At 35.8% G+C, this 17,316-nt stretch overlaps 1 protein-coding gene across 3 annotated transcripts in view; it reads right to left on the bottom strand.

Moving 5' to 3' along the window:
* The window catches only part of ATG10 (autophagy related 10), a 228,589-nt gene that overhangs the window by 153,458 nt on the left and 57,815 nt on the right, over nt 1–17,316 (bottom strand). For all 3 annotated transcript variants that reach the window (XM_005661528.3, NM_001190281.1, XM_005661529.3), the window contains 1 exon segment: nt 12,678–12,785. In XM_005661528.3, the coding sequence (XP_005661585.2) occupies nt 12,678–12,785 (108 nt within the window).

Genomic DNA, 17,316 nt, shown 5'->3' with positions numbered 1-17,316 from the left:
CAATAACAGAGATATGTGCAATTAAACATTCTTTATTAAAATACAAATTAACAAATTCTAAATTTACTCAATTTAATATAAAATATAGTACAAAAACCTTCTAATGGCAAATAACTAATTACAAACTAAAAAATTTCTCTTAATAGACTCAGCCATACAGAAAACATTTAACCCTGCTATTTAACTCGGATGTTGGATGTCCATTCAAAATATCCTTTAATTTCTCTCACCTACATGTTTCCAGGCACTGAAAAAACCCTACTCTAACCTCTCTATGTCCTCCCATGCAAGCTCTTTATATCTTGGCCTCTTGCTATTTTCCAACTGTCTGCCTTAAACAAAGAGTCCTTGCTGGCACTGGCTTGTTGCTAGTCAGTATTTAGCTCTCTCTTTCTGTAGCTAAGAGAGAGCAACCATCTGCTTCCCACAGCTTTTCATTCCTATGATAGCTTTCTGCTCTTTCCTCTTCCAACTCAGAAACAGAAAGCAAGAGAGAAAACAAAGCATTTTAGGTCCACAAGAAGCTGTAGAATACCCGGGAGAGTTTCCTCCCAATCAGGAAAATGCTTCCTTAGCAACCAAGTTACTAAGGCCAATTAACCTCCCTTCTCTATCAATATTCAATTTACATTGAAACCCTTTTTGGTTAAGCCCTTCAGTTTTACAATGAGCTTTCTGGCAGAGAAAAAGGTACTTCTGTCTTAAAGGAGCCAGGCCTTTTCTCCTGAATGTAGGTGTGATCTGAACTTAAAGTGTTAGGTGACTTCCTAACACAATGTAAGAGACTGGAAACATAGAAATGGCCCAGAAATTAAGGGCAATCAACTGGCATAGGCCTAAAATGAGAGTAAAACATTTCAGAACAACCAGAGTCTGAACACCTCAGAGACTGAAAAGTGTGGAAAAGATGCTTTGTACTTGTCATGGCTTTAGACTTGCAATGGCTGATTTATGTCCCTTCTCCACAACCAACAAAGCCCAGGTGACCACTAAATAATCACAACATCAGTAAAATTCTACAGAAAAGATGACTGGAAGAGAGAAACACAGACAGTATCAAAACTAAGGAATTTCCTTTCAGTTAAGAAAGTTAAAAAAAAAAAAAAGGGTTGGGGAGAGTTCCCCTCATGGCTCAGCGGAAACTAATCTGAGAAGCATCCATGAGGACCCAGGTTCGATCCCTGGCCTCACTCAGTAAGTTAAGAATCCAGCATTGCCATGAGCTCTGGTGTAGGTCACAGATGAGGCTTGGATCCTTGGATCCCGCATTGCTGTGGCTGTGGTGTAGGCCAAGGCTACAATTCCAATTCATCTCCTAGCCTAGGAACTTCCATACTCCAAGGGTGTGGCCCTAAAAAGCAAAGAGAGAGAGAGAGAGAGAGAGAGAGAGAGAGAAAGAAAGAAAGAAAGAAAGAAAGAAAGAAAGAAAGAAAGAAAGAAAGAAAGAAAGAAGGAAAGAAAGAGAAAAACAGAAAGAAAAAATAAAAACTAGTGAAAAACAGCACTTTGAAGTCATGAAGTAGAGGGGGTAAAAACTATACAACATTTAAAGAAAAGGAGGTGCTTTTATAAAAATAAACAAATGTACGATGAAAATTCTCCCTCTTCCCAAGACTTCAAACTGTGAGACAGGCTACATTTTTCTAAGTCTCACTAATTATTATACTATAATCCAGTATAATAATTAAAATGACAGAAATATTATACAATAGGTAATCAGTTGTCTTCTGATGTTCACTTTCCAGGTCTTCATGAATAAAAATGCTTTGTTGTTGACTGTAGTTTCTTTAAATTCTATATACAATGCAAAATAGAACTTGTATATAGTAATTTGTAACAGGCACTATAAATCATCCTTTGGCAGTTTTGGTAGCAGGTCTCCAATATCAACATGCAATACCACTGGATCTCAAAACAATTCTATTGTAACAATCCAAGTCATAATATAGAATTTTAAAACCAGTTTTGTTTTCTAGCGCTGTCTTTTGCAGGACTCTCTATCCCACTTGCACAAAGATTTACTCTAAAACAGTAAAGCTGCCTTACACATACTCTGATAAAAATTAACATTAGTTAATCCTTGGCTCCCATTAGCCTATTTATCCTAATAACCACTCTGTGAGGCAGGGTTGTGAGCATGTCCTTCCCCAGGTGAAGTGTTTGATGTTGAAAAGTGTTAGGAAAGGAATGTAAACTCTATGAAGTACCTACCATTTTTTTTTCAGAACCAGCCAGGTGCTTTCTTCCATGACATCATTTAAGGCACAGTCCCCAATTCTCTACCTCCTGGCTCCCTTAAGTATCTGGAACCCATGTTTACAGATGAGAAATTTGAGGCTCAAAGCGGTTCAGCAACATGCTAAAAGTACATAGTTAAAATGAGGAAAAGTATAGATTTAAAATTAACTTTGCCCAACTCCAAAGCCCTTGCTCTTTCAACCATGCCACACCACCTGCTACCCAAAGTCTGTGGCAGCCCCACTGTGCTACCATCTGAATCCCTTCCACCGATGTTAGCAATCACCAAAGATCTAAATAACATTTCTAAATGTGGAGTTCCCGTCGTGGCGCAGTGGTTAATGAATCCGACTAGGAACCATGAGGTTGCGGGTTCGGTCCCTGCCCTTGCTCAGGGTTAAGGATCCGGCGTTGCTGTGAGCTGTGGTGTAGGTTGCAGACGCGGCTCGGATCCCACATTGCTGTGGCTCTGGCATAGGCCAGTGGCTACAGCTCCGATTTGACCCCTAGCCTGGAAACCTCCACATGCCACGGGAGCAGCCCAAAGAAATAGCAAAAAGACAAAAAATAATAATAATAATAATAATACTTCTAAATGTGAGTCCTGAGCCATTAGAAGGTTCTGAAATCAACTGGTGAGCTTCAACAAGCATTTTTTAAAAAGCAAAATAGACTAATAAGGTAGGTAGATCAAAAAGACTAAGAGGAGTTCCCATTGTAGCGCAGTGGAAATGAATCCGACTAGGAACCATGAGGTTGCAGGTTCAATCCCTGGCCTAGCTCAGTGGGTTAAGGACCTGGTGTTGTCGTGAGCTGTGGTGTAGGTCACAGACGTGGCTCAGATCCCACATTGCTATGGCTGTGGTGTAGGCAGGCAGCTGCAGCTTTGATTATATACCCTTAGTCTAGGAACCTCCACAGGTGCAGCCCTAAAAAGACCAAAAAAAAAACCACCAAGAATTGTTTCTCCTGAACCTTGGTTTGAGGTATTTGTGTATGCAGTGTACTGGGTCCTGATGTTAAATATATTTCTTATTGTGGGCTTATATCAAGGAAGTTTGAAAGTCAATGGTCTCAGAGGAGGCTCTCACACAGACCTGGGATCATGGAAAGACTTATCAAGGGACTGGAAACTACTCAGTGTTCAGCTCTGTTCATTTAAATAACATCAGGAAACATAGACAGGAAGCTCCTTCTCAGACAAGGAAGAAAAAGGACTACCTGGAATCAGCATAGGAGGAGGATGCTGATTATATAATTATACACATCCTTCACAGCAGCCCCAGTCCATCAAGTAGATAGTATGGTTTATTTTTTACAGCACTAATTATGTAATTATCCATAACATTAAATCACTTCCACCTGATTCAGTCTATCAGAGGTTTCCTGAAACATTCATTTGTTTATTATTTTTAAAAAGAACACTAAACTACCAATCATCTTATCCAGAAGCCGGCAAACTTTTCTTGGAAAAGATTTTCTGTCAAATATGACACTTTTGGTGCTTTGGGATAAATGGCAATTGAAATTTCATCTTAATATACTTTGGTTCTTCCACCAACAAGAGATTTCAGACAATATTTGGTTGTTTCTATTTATTTTAAGGTAAAGTTATTTTTCACCCTTAGGCATGTAAATTCAGAAATAAACTTTAACAAATACTCCTGGCCACTTCATTTAATAAGTTCCATTTAATAAACAGACAAAAAAATTGATAATGACAAAATAGTTTAACATTGCTGACTTTTTAGTAAGTTAACAGTATATTGGAGAGAAGGGAAAATTTAGATAGTTCTAATCCAGAAAAATCAACATATAGGCTATATTAGTTTCTGGCATTTATATGCCAGGCACTGGGCTAGATGCTGAGGACACAGTGGTTACTGAAGTGATCTAACCATGTCAGGGCTTGGAGTCCAGCAGCAGGGTTCAGAACCACTATTCCAGTTTGAAATTGTTTTGTTATCTCCCCGTAAAATAATCTATCCACATTTTTAATAAAGCCTCTTTATTATTATTATTATTATTATTATTTATTTTTTTTTTTTTGGCTGCATCCCTGGCACACAGAAATTTCCAGGCCAAGTTTCAAACCCAAGCCACAGCAATGACAACACTGAATCCTTAACCACTAGGCCACCAAGGAACTCCAATAAAGTCTCTTTAATAGTGAGTGTTTTGGGTGCTAGTGGAAGAAATATTGGGGGTTACATGGGTCCTATTATATAAGTAGCAATCTACATGTATGACTGTCCCTAGTTCTGGGCCATACTTTTATAGTATGATAATATACTATATAAAAGTCTTTATCTGACAGTTTAAAAAAAAAATCCTGGCAAGCAGCCAATTTCATTCAAGCTGGAAAAAAGCTCAACAATCCTTTAAACATCTGAAGATTGCAGTTTACCATGATATTTCATATTTCCATTTTAATACTCATTTTCTTTAGAATACATCACAAGATTGTTTTTGGGCCTTGCATAGAACATTACACCGAAGGATATTTCTTTCACTCCAGAAAATATTATTTAAATTACCCTTTTTGATTTAACTAAAGAAGAAAAAGAATTATAAATATAATACAATCATTTTGAAAACACATTTTTTAGATTCTATTTAATATTTAGTGAGAACAAATCTCATTGTAATGTATTGCAAGCAATGTATCTCTCTCCACACGTGGAGCTTCCACTGACATAAAAAACAAACAAACAAAAAAAAACAAAGGGAGAGTAAGTATTAAATAGTGGTTTCACTTTCATTAACTTTAGATTTGATTATAAAATCAAGATACATTGCTCAGAAATTTTCCATGATAAAAGATCCACATAAAGTTTGAAACTTCCAATCCATTAAGTTTCTTTTTTAAAGCTAAATCATGGAAAGCATCTCAAGCTCACTTTTTATAAATGGGAGAAACATATAATTAGGGCAATTAAAATAATATACTAAGTGGTCTTCCTCAGAAACAACTGGTTCCTATCAGACCTTTATAACTGGCCATAAGAAGCCACAATGAAAGTCAGATTTTTAGAGAGAAAACATTAGGTCAGTATTCCTTCAAGTACGCACCTGCTGCTAGAAATGATCATACTTTGGACTTTTTTTTTTTTTTTTTTTTGCATTTTAGGGCCGCACTTACAGGGCATATGGATATTCCCAGGCCAGGGGTCAAATTGCAGCTATAGCTGCTGGCCTATGCCACAGCCACAGCAAAGCAGGATCCGAGCTGCATCTGCGACCTATCCCATAGCTCACAACAACTCCAGATCCTTAACCCACTGACTGAAGCCAGGGATCAAACCTGCATCCTCATGGGTGCTAGTCAGATTTGTTAACCACTGAGCCACGATGTGAATTCCCATACTTCTGATTTAAAAATCACCCAAATATTGGAATTATACACAAAGGAAGCTTTCTGACACAACTCACTGCTGAGTTAAAATACTATAGCTATGGCAGGTACTTGAAAATAGAGAATTAGTTACCTATCTGGATTGATTGAATTTGATTTCTCTCAAAAAAACAGATTCTCTCTTTGCTCTGCTGAGACCACAGAGAATGTGAAAGGCAGAAGTAACCCTAAGAGGCATTTAGACTACATGTTCTCACTAAACTTAATACTCTTTTTCAATTTTGCAAAGTGATACTACTCAGGTACCAAGGGCCTAGAGGAAGAAAGATTCAGGAGAATGTGGAGCATGTCCTTGTTTATATCACACTTCTTGGTTTCACAGCAGAACACTAAATTGCTTTAAGACCCCTAAGATTTTATTAGGTAGTTGAAATAGTTTTAGGGCCACATCTCTATACGTGGTTTCTGATAAGTTCTAAGAATGAGTTAACACATACTTCTGTCATATAGTAGTTAAATATAGCTTGTATAAAAAATACCATATCTAGTGCAATAATCTGCAGTTTTATCAGAAATGAAAATCCTAATCAGAACTGATTGGTTTTCAGAATATCCTGTACTCTCCCCTCTCAAGCACCACACCACTCTGTGGCATGTATTTGCACTCTAAATTAAGTAACTTAAATTTACTTTGTCTTTTAACATTTTCACAATACTTCAAGAAAATACAAAAATGAGATTATGGGATTGGGGTCTACTGTAGTAATAGCTATTTACATAAAAAATCCAGTTATCTATTAGCATTAGATTCATTAAATCAATAAATACTGAGTGACTATTACAGCTGCTTCCATTTGTATCTAAACACATTAAATATAATAGACTTTCTGGTATTTTAGCATTGCTTTAATAATTACATTTCAAATACTAGCCGTAATCATGCTTATTACTCATCATTTGCATTTATCAACATGTCTATACTTCAGTCTAAAAATAGCAGTTGCTTTATAGAGAAATTATTAACACTGAGAACTGTAGCTTATCATTTATTCTATTATATATTAAAAAAACGCACAACATTCTGACGTATGAGTCTATTTCGGACATACAAAATAGAACTCATCCTAGAAGCCACTTAATAAAATCCTTAGGGCAAATGAGTATATTTGAAGACCTGGTTACATCAGAAGATCATCACTCTCTGAATATGTTCTTTTGGCAATTGAGATCATCTCCTGTTACTGATTCTCAGCTTAATGCTTCAGGGAATTTATGATAGGTTGGTTTTGTTGAGGGCCCTCTGTAATATTCTACCTGTCCTGGACTAAGGAAAGTCCCAGTTAGAGGACCACAAGGCCCTAGGATAAAAAATTCTTTTTTCTAGTAGCATACTATTGCTATTTTTATGACTCTATCATTTTCATAGTTTTAAAAAATGTAATCTGAAGGTATAACCTGAGGCTCTAAAGTAATGAAGATTGTAAATGAATAAATAAAATATGCTCACTACCCTTCACTGATACCTCTTGGAAAGGAATAAATGGAACTTCAGATAGAAGAATCAAAACTTCAATAATATTTAAAAAAAAATCATTGACCAACCTAAGACAAATATATATGGATATCTAATCTATGAAAATGATTCAGAATTGCATAAATGAAGTTAAGAGGTAAAAAGCAAAATGTAATGTCAGACAGAAAACTACTTCTAATACAGCAGAAATTGACAGAACATTAAAATAAAAATCTTTAAAAAAAAAAAAAAAGCTAGTTCTACAGGTAAGACTTTCAGGCACTTCCTTCTAACCATTCATTAAAAATTGTTACTACTGAAATCGATATCCCTGTTGAATATTCATCTCACTGTTTTCCTTTTATTAAGAGTGGTTTAATGTTAAACATGATAGAAAAGTTACACCTTGTTTCTCTGTTCCAGCCATTGTAGTCTTTATTATCCAGTGAGTTAATTTTAAACCTTACAGAATAAAGTGTAGTGGTTATTTTGCGATAATATTTCAACATGAGTTTCAAAGGTTAATAATGACTAATTTCACCAAAAAATTATCTAAACTGGAATATGAGCTTGTGATCCCACTTCTATTCTCAAACTATTGTTTTATTTATATAAGTAAGGCTTGATAAGAACTTTCCACCATAAGCTCATATTCATTAAAGCAGACCAATTGTTAAATCATGTTTTTCACTACTGTTAAAGGTAATATCTTAATCTCTCTAAGAAAAGTATTTAGTTAAATCCAAAAAATTGTAAATTGATAAAGTATTAGCACCAACATCCATTTATGAAAATTACTGTTACACATAGTAAGATATTCCAAGGACCAGTGTTGATTATGTTGGATCTTGTTAAAACTATTCATTTATATTTATAATGTTTTAAATTGCGATAATGTATCTCTCTTGATCACTGGTTAAGTAAAACATCTTATTCAAATACTGCCACAGTCTTGGGAGTTCCTGGTGGCCTAGCAGTTAAGGATTCAGCATTGTAACTCCTATGGCTCAGGTTTGAACCCTGGCCCAGGGAACTTTCATATGTCGCAGATGAAGCCGATACCAAAAAAACAAAAATGCACACACACACACACACACAAAAAACCCAGAAAGCAGACATAGATTATAATTTTCACAAATTACTTCACTTCTACATTCCATTACATTTCACTTTGATTTTTAAAATCCTAGAATTATCTACATACCATTGCAGATAATCTCACAGACAAAAATCATGAATCCAGCTACCCTTCAATAGTCAAGACTGTTGGTTCTGGCTAGAATAAAGAAGTGATTTAACTTTCCACTTCATAAATAGCCAGTTTTTTTCTTAAAAAAAAAAATCTTTTTTAAGGCAACTATTAGTAGAGGCATTCTTTTGAATATCTTTAAATAGGAAATGTGATGTACAGATATCAATCACGCTTTAAATTCTAAAGAGAATCCAGAAGGTCCCCTAGCTCAGTCTTCTACCGAAGGCAAGACTCCTTTCTATAATATTAGATGCTAGGTTGTAAACTGGTGACCTAAGGACCATTTGCAGTTCATATATATATATATATAGACTCTTTGACCTGCACAGATTTTTTTTTTTAATTAAACCAACAAACAAAGCCAGATCTTGGCTTTCTCTTGAAAACCCACATGCAGCTACATGTCTGCTGCCCTTTTGGATGAGCCATGCCTTCACCACTTCTCCACAGCTCCCTCCACTTCCCAGAAGCCCACTTCACTCACTCATCATCTGGCTGGTGTTTTAAGTATCTGAACATTTAAGTTAGTGACCACTGTTCCAAAGAAAAGGTTACCCACCCTGTGGCTGAACATCTCCATGAAAGGGGAGGGAGCTCACAGTTTTGCAAGTTGACTGATTTCATTGTTCATTTATTTCATTATTTACTGTTTAGAGTAGGCAATTCTAAACAGTAGAGATAGTTGTCTAAAATAATTTCCAGATATAAACTAACTTTATCCTCGGAAACAAAATAAGTCTACCCTCTCTTCCAAAGGAAAGCGTTCTAGATATCTTAAGAAACTAAACTTCCCAGGTCTTCAGTTCTACTTTAACACCCTCAGAGCTCTCAAACAGTCCTCACAGTAGTATATTTTCAAGCCTATTCATGGGCCTTGGCATGCTTCTCTGCATGGATAAATTCTACTTATGATTTTTAAACTATTATTTATGGATTCATTAATTATGCATTTTAGCTATCATTGTTGTTCTTCACATGTAATAATGTAATATTTCCTTGATCAAGATCAGTGATTTTCAAACTTTCTGGTCTCAGTACCCATTTATACTTTTAAAATTCATTGAGGATTCTGTGAATTTCTGTTTAAGAGAGTTATAGCTGCTGACATTTACTGTATTAGAAATTAAAATGGAAAATTTTTAAAAATTTATTAATTTACTTAAAAATACATGGTAATATAATAGCAAATTCTGATGAAAAATAAACATTTTCTGAAACAACATAAATTAGTAAGAAAAGCAGCATTGTTCTACATTTTTGCAAATCTTTTTAATGTCTGCCTTAATTGTAGACAGCTTAGATTCTCATAACTATTTTTGCATTCAATCTGTTGCAATATCACATGTAGGTAGCCTCCGGAAAACTTGAGAATAAAAGTTTAAAAAATGTGAATAATATCTTAATATTATTAAATAGTTTTGACTTTGTGGACCCCCTTGAAAGGGTCTCTGGGACCCTCTAGGTGTCCCTAGGTCATATCTGGGATCCATTTATGCTTGAATTAATGAAACTTAGGTTCCAGTTAGTTTCTCTAGCATCCATGGCATTCTGTCAACTAAAATCACTAGCTCCTTCTCTAACAAATTGCTGTCATGTCAAACGTCTAATGTTTCATGTAAATGCAGACCTTATACAGATATGTTTTTGAACAGATCCCATTTTGCTGGTTTCAGGCTACTCTTTAGTATTTAAAGCTGTTGGTGCCCTGCTCAAGCCCCCTTAAGGCAGGTACACAAATACCTACTCACTTGCTATAACTGTTGGCTGATGACACATGTCAGCCCCTTTCTCTAAAGAATGTCTCAGTAACACTAGAGCCATGTACATTGGCTTGGGAGCTATGTCTACCTCTATATCAGCCAATGAATGACTGACAAACCAATAACTGTCACAGAGTACAAAAGGCCAGCCTCAAGGACACAAACTAGGACTAATTCTGGGTATCTGTGCTCCAGAGCTTCAAGGGGAATCAAACCAAAGTTGGTCTCTAGCTGAGACCACCATCTTCCTCAGCTTTTACCCCTTGTTCTGTCCTGCTATGTCACTCTCTTTCTCCTAAGAGCACATCCCTCATAAGTCACTTCAACAGGAATCACCACCTTAGGCTCAATCCAAGACATTTTTCATCCTATCAAGATTACTGCAATCTCAATTCTATCATACATCATATTAACTAACCCTCTCAGCTTTACACCATCTCAAATATGCCAAAAACTCTATTATAAAGTAGTGCAGTGGTTCTCAAAGTGTGGTCCCTGGACCAGCAGAATCACCATAACCTAGTCATTAGAGCAAATTCTCAGGCCTCAGTCCAGAACTACTGAATCACAAACTCCATCACAGAAATGTACCACAGGTAACTAACCCACTACTATTGAACATTTCAGTTGTTCCTGTTTTTTCTTATTATAAATAATAGTAAAATTAATATACTTACAGGTAAAGCTTTGTGTACATTTCTGATTATTTTGTGAGCACTTGTCTACAATTTACTTTGATGTAAAAGTATTAAATCAAAAAAGAAGATATACCAATAGGATGGCTATATAATACAGCAAGCACAGCAGCCTAGGGGATGAGTACATGGATGTTCACTGCAAAATTCTTTCAACTTTTTCATATGTTTGAAATTGTTGGGAAATGTTGAAAATGAAAGATTCTGAAAATTTTTTCTATTTTATGAAGCTAAATTCCTAGAATTGGAATAGATTGTTCATAGTATGTGCACATCTTCAAACTTTGTGAAGTTAAAACATCAACCAGAAAGTGTCAGTTCTCTCACACTGTCAACACCACTTTTTAGTGCTTTTCAAATTTCTGCCAACTTGTTAGGCAAAAACTTGTAATTGATCTTTTAAAATCATCATCTCTGTGCATTTTTTAAAGCTAATACATAATGAACGGAAAAGCTTTCTAACATGCTTGGCTTCAAATATGATGTTGGTTATTCAAACCATGAAGCAGTAATCAAGAAACAAACACCCACTTGGGGGCACTTACATTATTACTAAGCACCATACCTTCAAGAATAACTTGCAAACTAAATTATACTGGGGAGAGTTACTTCCAGGCCAGGATCATACACAGGCAGAGGGGATTAGTGCCGGACTGCCAAAGGGATCTGATCTAACAGGTCCTAAGAAAGGGCCCTTCCTTCACAAAAAAAGTCTCCTTTTCCATTTTACAAAAAATTCTTGGAATTCTTAACATTAGATTTCTTTACATTGAAGCAATGAGATCCTCACCCATTCTATTTTAAAATTCAAGTATTTTACTACAGTGTGGGATCCACATAATTATGATGTATTTATAGGCTGGAATGCAATGGAGCTATTAAAAAAAAAAGAAGAGTGGATATCTACATTTACTAACATGGAAAGATGTCCATGTTATACCTGTTCATTACAAAAAACAAGTATGCGTGTGTGTGTGTGATAGAAATATGTAGAAGGATACTTTCTAAAATATTAAGAGTGGTCACCTCCAGTTAAAGGATGTATGGGAGGTTTTTTTTTAAACTCTTTTTATAATTTTTCTTTATTTTTACAATGATATATAAAAAATTCTATTGAAAAATACAATAAGGCTATTTGCATTTTGATAAAAAGAAAATTGAAAATATCCCAGAAAAACCATCAAGCAATGATTAGCATCTTATTAAATTTTTTTATAATAATTTTTTTAATTTTCCCACTGTACAGCAAGGGGGTCAGGTTATCCTTACATGTATACATTACAATTACATTTTTCCCCCACCCTTTCTTCTGTTGCAACATGAGTATCTAGACAAAGTTGTCAATGCTATTCAGCAGGATCTCCTTGTAAATCTATTCTAAGTTGAATTTTAATTTAGCAAGATTTTCAAGTCAAGGTTAAAGTTCCCTAAGGAATGAGACCGGATATAGCATATTTTAAAGGACATAAGGGGAAAAAAATTAAAGGCAGACTAGGCAAAGAGGTCTCCACCCATATATTAAGCAGCTGAGGGACAGGCCTCTATTAACCTGGGGGGATTTCACTGGAGAAAAATCAATAGGCAACGAAAGGCATCTGTGGTCTTTAGCTCCAAGAGGAACCAAAAGGATAAAGGCTCACTAGAATTTATGTAGACTCAGAGAGAATCTTAACTTTACCACAGTTTCTGCTTTCAATATTACAGAAGAAAATACCTCCTACAAATGATGTTCACTTCTCCCCCTACATCAGGTCCAGGATCTGATGGAGGTTAATTTTTAAAAATATATATTTATCAGATTTAAATTTGTACTTTACACTTTACAAAGACTGAAAAGGAGAATGTGACATGTTAAATCACTTACCTCCATGGGAAGACATGTCTGCACATGGGCAGATGTTTCTGGATGTGACACTGCAGTCCCATTTTTAACTTGAAAATGTGTTTTGCACATGTAGCCATCAGAACAGTCCTATGTTCCAAAGAATACATAAGAAAATGCCAATTATTATAAAAACTCATCATTCTAAGACCTACAATGTCTCATAAGTTCCAAACCAACCAATGAAAAACTAAGTATATTAAAAGATCTAAGATAAATGTGTGTCACGCCACCTGTGTAAGAGCATTTGATTTTTTAGGTAACAGTACTGAGTTGAATAGTATCCTCCCAAAATTCATGTCTATCCAGAACCTTGTTTGTGACATTATTTGGAAATATGCTTTCTGCAAATCTAATCAAGTTAAAATGAGATCATACTGGAACAGAGTAGACCTAAATCCAATATGACACACGTCCTTATAAGAGAGAAGTTTGGCTATGGAGACAGACACAGGGGAGAAAGCCATGGGAAGAAAGAGGCAAAGATTGTATTGGAGGTACAAGCCCAAGAATGCCAAGAATTGCCATTAACTACGAGAAGCTAGAAAAGGCAAGGAAAAAGTTTTTTCTAGAGCCTTTGCAGGGAACATGGCTCTGCTGACACTTTAATTTCCAACTTCCAATCTCCAGAACTGTGAGAGAATAAATTTCTGTGTTTTAAGCCACCTGGTATGTGGTACTGTTCTATAGCAACCCTAGGAAACTAACAAAGAAACTATATTTTCTGAGAAATCTGGTGGCACCTTTACAATATCTCCCAGTTATCTGGGCTCTCATACCACCAGCACTCCCACAGAGGACCTGCTTATTGTTCATAATCTGCACTAGTTCTGATTGGCTGCAGTCAACACATTGTGACTGGTTATGACACTACCACAGGTTGTTAAATATTTTGAATATCTGAGTATCTTTTTTGGCTATAAAGTAATCTAGGAATTATACATATTTTTATTATTTCACTAAGGTTCTATATTTTATAGATGGAATTATTATTTCAAGATGTAAAGAAATGGAAAGATATTCCATGCTCCTGGGTTGGGAAAATTAATATTGTAAAAATGGCCATACTACCTAAAGCAATGTACAGATTCAATGCAATCTCTATCAAATTACCAATGACATTTTTCACAGAACTAGAACAAACAATCCAAAAATTTATATGGAACCACAAAAGACCCAGAACTGCCAAAGCAATCCTGAGGAACAAAAACCAAGCAGGAGGCATAACTCTCCCAGACTTCAGGCAATATTACAAAGCCACAGTCATCAAAACAGGGTAGCACTGGTACCAAAACAGACATACAGACTAATGAAACAGAATAGAGAACCCAGAAATAAACCCAAACATCTATGGTCAGTTAATCTCTGACAAAGGAGGCAAGAACATAAAATGGGGAAAAGACAGTCTTTTCAGCAAGTATTGATGGGAAACCTGGACAGCTGCATGCAAATCAATGAAACTAGAACACACCCTCACACCATACACAAAAATAAACTTAAAATGGCTGAAAGACTTAAATATAAGACAGGACACCATCAAACTCCTGGAAGAGAACATAGGCAAAACATTCTCTGACATCAACCTTACAAATGTTTACTCAGGTCAGTCTCCCAAAGCAACAAAAATAAAAGCAAAAATAAATCAATGGGACCTAATCAAACTGACAAGCTTTTGCACAGCACAGGAAACCAAAAAGCAAAAAGCAAACAAAAAGACAACTTACAGAATGAGAGAAGATAGTGTCAAATGATGCAACTAAAATATACAAACAACTTATATACCTCAACAGCAAAAAAGCCAACAACCCAATAGAAAAATGGGCAAAAGACATGAATAGACATTTCTCCAAGAAAGATTACAGATGGCCAACAAGCACATGAAAAAATGCTCAACATCACTGATTATTAGAGAAATGCAAATCAAAACTGCCATGAGGTACCATCTCATACCAGTCAGAATGGCCATCATTAATAAGGCCACAAATAACAAATGCTGGAGGGGGTGCAGAGAAAAGGGAACCCTCCTGTACTGCTGGTGGGAATGTAAATTGGTATGACCACTATGGAGAACAGTATGGAGGTACCTTAGAAAACTATGCATAGAACTACTATATGACCCAGCAACCCCACTCTTGGGCATATATCCGGATAAAACATTCCTTGAAAAATACACATGCACCTGCATGTTCATTGCAGCACTATTCATAATAGCCAAGACATGGAAACAACCCAAATGTCCATCAACACATGGTTGGATTAGGAAGATGTGGTGTATATATATACATATATATATATATGTATATATATATATATACACACACACACACACACAATGGAATACTACCCAGTCATAAAAAAGAAACAAAATAATGCCATTTGCAGCAACATGGATGGAACTAGAGACTCTCATACCGAGTGAAGTAAGTCAGAAAGAGAAAGACAAATACCATATGAGATCACTTATATTTGGAATCTAACATAGGGCACAAAGGAACCTTTCCACAGAAAAGAAAATCATGGACTTAGAGAATAGACTTGTGGTTGCCAAGGGAGAGGGGGAGGGAGTGGGATGGATTGGGAGCTTGGGGTTAATAGATGCAAACTATTGCTTTTGGAATGGATAAGCAATGAGATCCTGCTGTGTAGCACTGAGAACTATGTCTAGTCACTTATGATGGAGCATGATAAGGGGAGAAAAAAGAAATGTATGCGTGTATGTGTAACTGGGTCACCATGCTGTACAGTAGGAAAAAAACTGTATTGGGGAAATAAAAATAAAAATATTTTTAAATAAATAAATAAATAAATAAATAAATAAATTCTAGCTCTATGCCAGCCAACCACAAAGTACAACCCCCTATGGCCTTCTGCCACTGAAACCTTTATAATTAGGCAACATAAATGGCCTTTAATATTGGCTTAAATAGAGAAAGATACACACACACACACACACACACACACACAGACTGAGAGACTTTATTGTATTTTTTTACGTCACGTATCCATTCCTTTCTCTTATGGAACAGTAGCCAGTTTTCCCCTAAGGACTCATAAGTTCCTTCCTCCCCTGTTAGTGTGGACATAGCCTCCCAACTTCCAGGATGGTCACAGGACTCTGATCTGGCCAATTAGGATACCAGTCTTGCTGACCTCAGAGACTCAGGAAGAAAATAATTTTATCAGAGCCAATGAGATGTGACTACAGACTGTGGTTAGGGGAACAGGAAGTGGGGGCTATTCCCTCTTCTAGTAGATGTGAACCAAAGATAATCCTTGCATTGTTGTCAGCTATCATGGAGCCTGAGAATAAAGCCAATGCAGAGGAAAGCAAGGCCTTAAGATGTAAAGAGACCACATCCTGATTATACTATTTCTACCTACCACAGCTGAAGCTATCTCTACCCTCAATTTTTTACATGGCCCCACATGTCCCTTCTTTGCTTTGCCCAAGTTGATTTGGGTTTTCCATTACTTGCAACCCAAATAATCTTTTTATAAAACAAAATATGGTGTGTTTATTAGTTTAAAACAAGAAGATTTTCTTCTGTATTGTACTATCATTCTCATTATGATAAATAACCAACAGTTGATTATATAAAATATTTATCAAATATGATAAAACCATAATAGTATGTATTTCTGAGAAGAAAGTATTAGCAGTCTGCAGTTTAAAAATAATCTAGCAAGAGTAGAGTTCTCTTCATGACTCAGCAGTTAACGAACCCGAATAGGATTCATGAGGATGTGGTTCGATCCCTGGCCTCACTCAGTGGGGTAAAGATCCAACGTTGCCCTGAGCTGTGGTGTAGGTCACAGACATGGCTCAGATCCCATGTTGCTGTGGCGGTGGTGGTGTAGGCCAGTGGCTACAGCTCCAATTCAACCCCTAGCCTGGAACTTCCATATGCCTCATACTTCCATATGCCCTAAAATAGAAAAAATAAATAAATAAAAAAATAAAAATAATCTAGCAATAGAAAAAAAAAAACTCTTAGGCTATTCAGAGAATAAATAGAGCTAAAATATGTGTACTGAATATAACTCATCATATAAGGATAATTCTTCTATTTCATATTTTCTATACCTGAGTGCTGGTTATACAACCTCTTCCTAAGGGAAGTTACAATTTAGTAAAACTCCAATTGCAATGCAAAATATACCTCCTTTGACATGAAGAAAGGTGAGTCAGAAATTCGTGTGCAGCAATGTTATAAAAGCTAAATAAATTATCTGGTCTCTTTTCCTATGAGTTAAGATAGAGACATATGTTACTTTAAATATTACTTAAATTTAAGCAATTTAAATTTCTATTTCATGTAATTCTGAAATAATTTCTGATACTATTTATTAGTGTCTATAAGGAGATGCACAAGGGTTTTTGACTCAGCTTATATTTGGTCATGGCGATTTTCTTTTTGGTATCAATCTCTTAATAGTCAAGATTATCCTTGAAAAATTAAATATAGAAGAAGGAGAGTTTTATAGCATTTCAGACATTTGCTTCCACAGAAGTAGGCCTTTCTCCCATATCATTTTAATTTAAGACAGAAAAATACATTTTGTTCTTCACTGTAGAAGGATTCTTTTTTTTTTGTTTTGTTTTTTTTGCCTTTTCTAGGGC

This window comes from Sus scrofa, chromosome 2 (genome assembly GCF_000003025.6).
Source record: "Sus scrofa isolate TJ Tabasco breed Duroc chromosome 2, Sscrofa11.1, whole genome shotgun sequence".
NCBI classification, from domain to species: domain Eukaryota; kingdom Metazoa; phylum Chordata; class Mammalia; order Artiodactyla; family Suidae; genus Sus; species Sus scrofa.
This window is presented reverse-complemented; position numbering and strand designations above follow the sequence as displayed.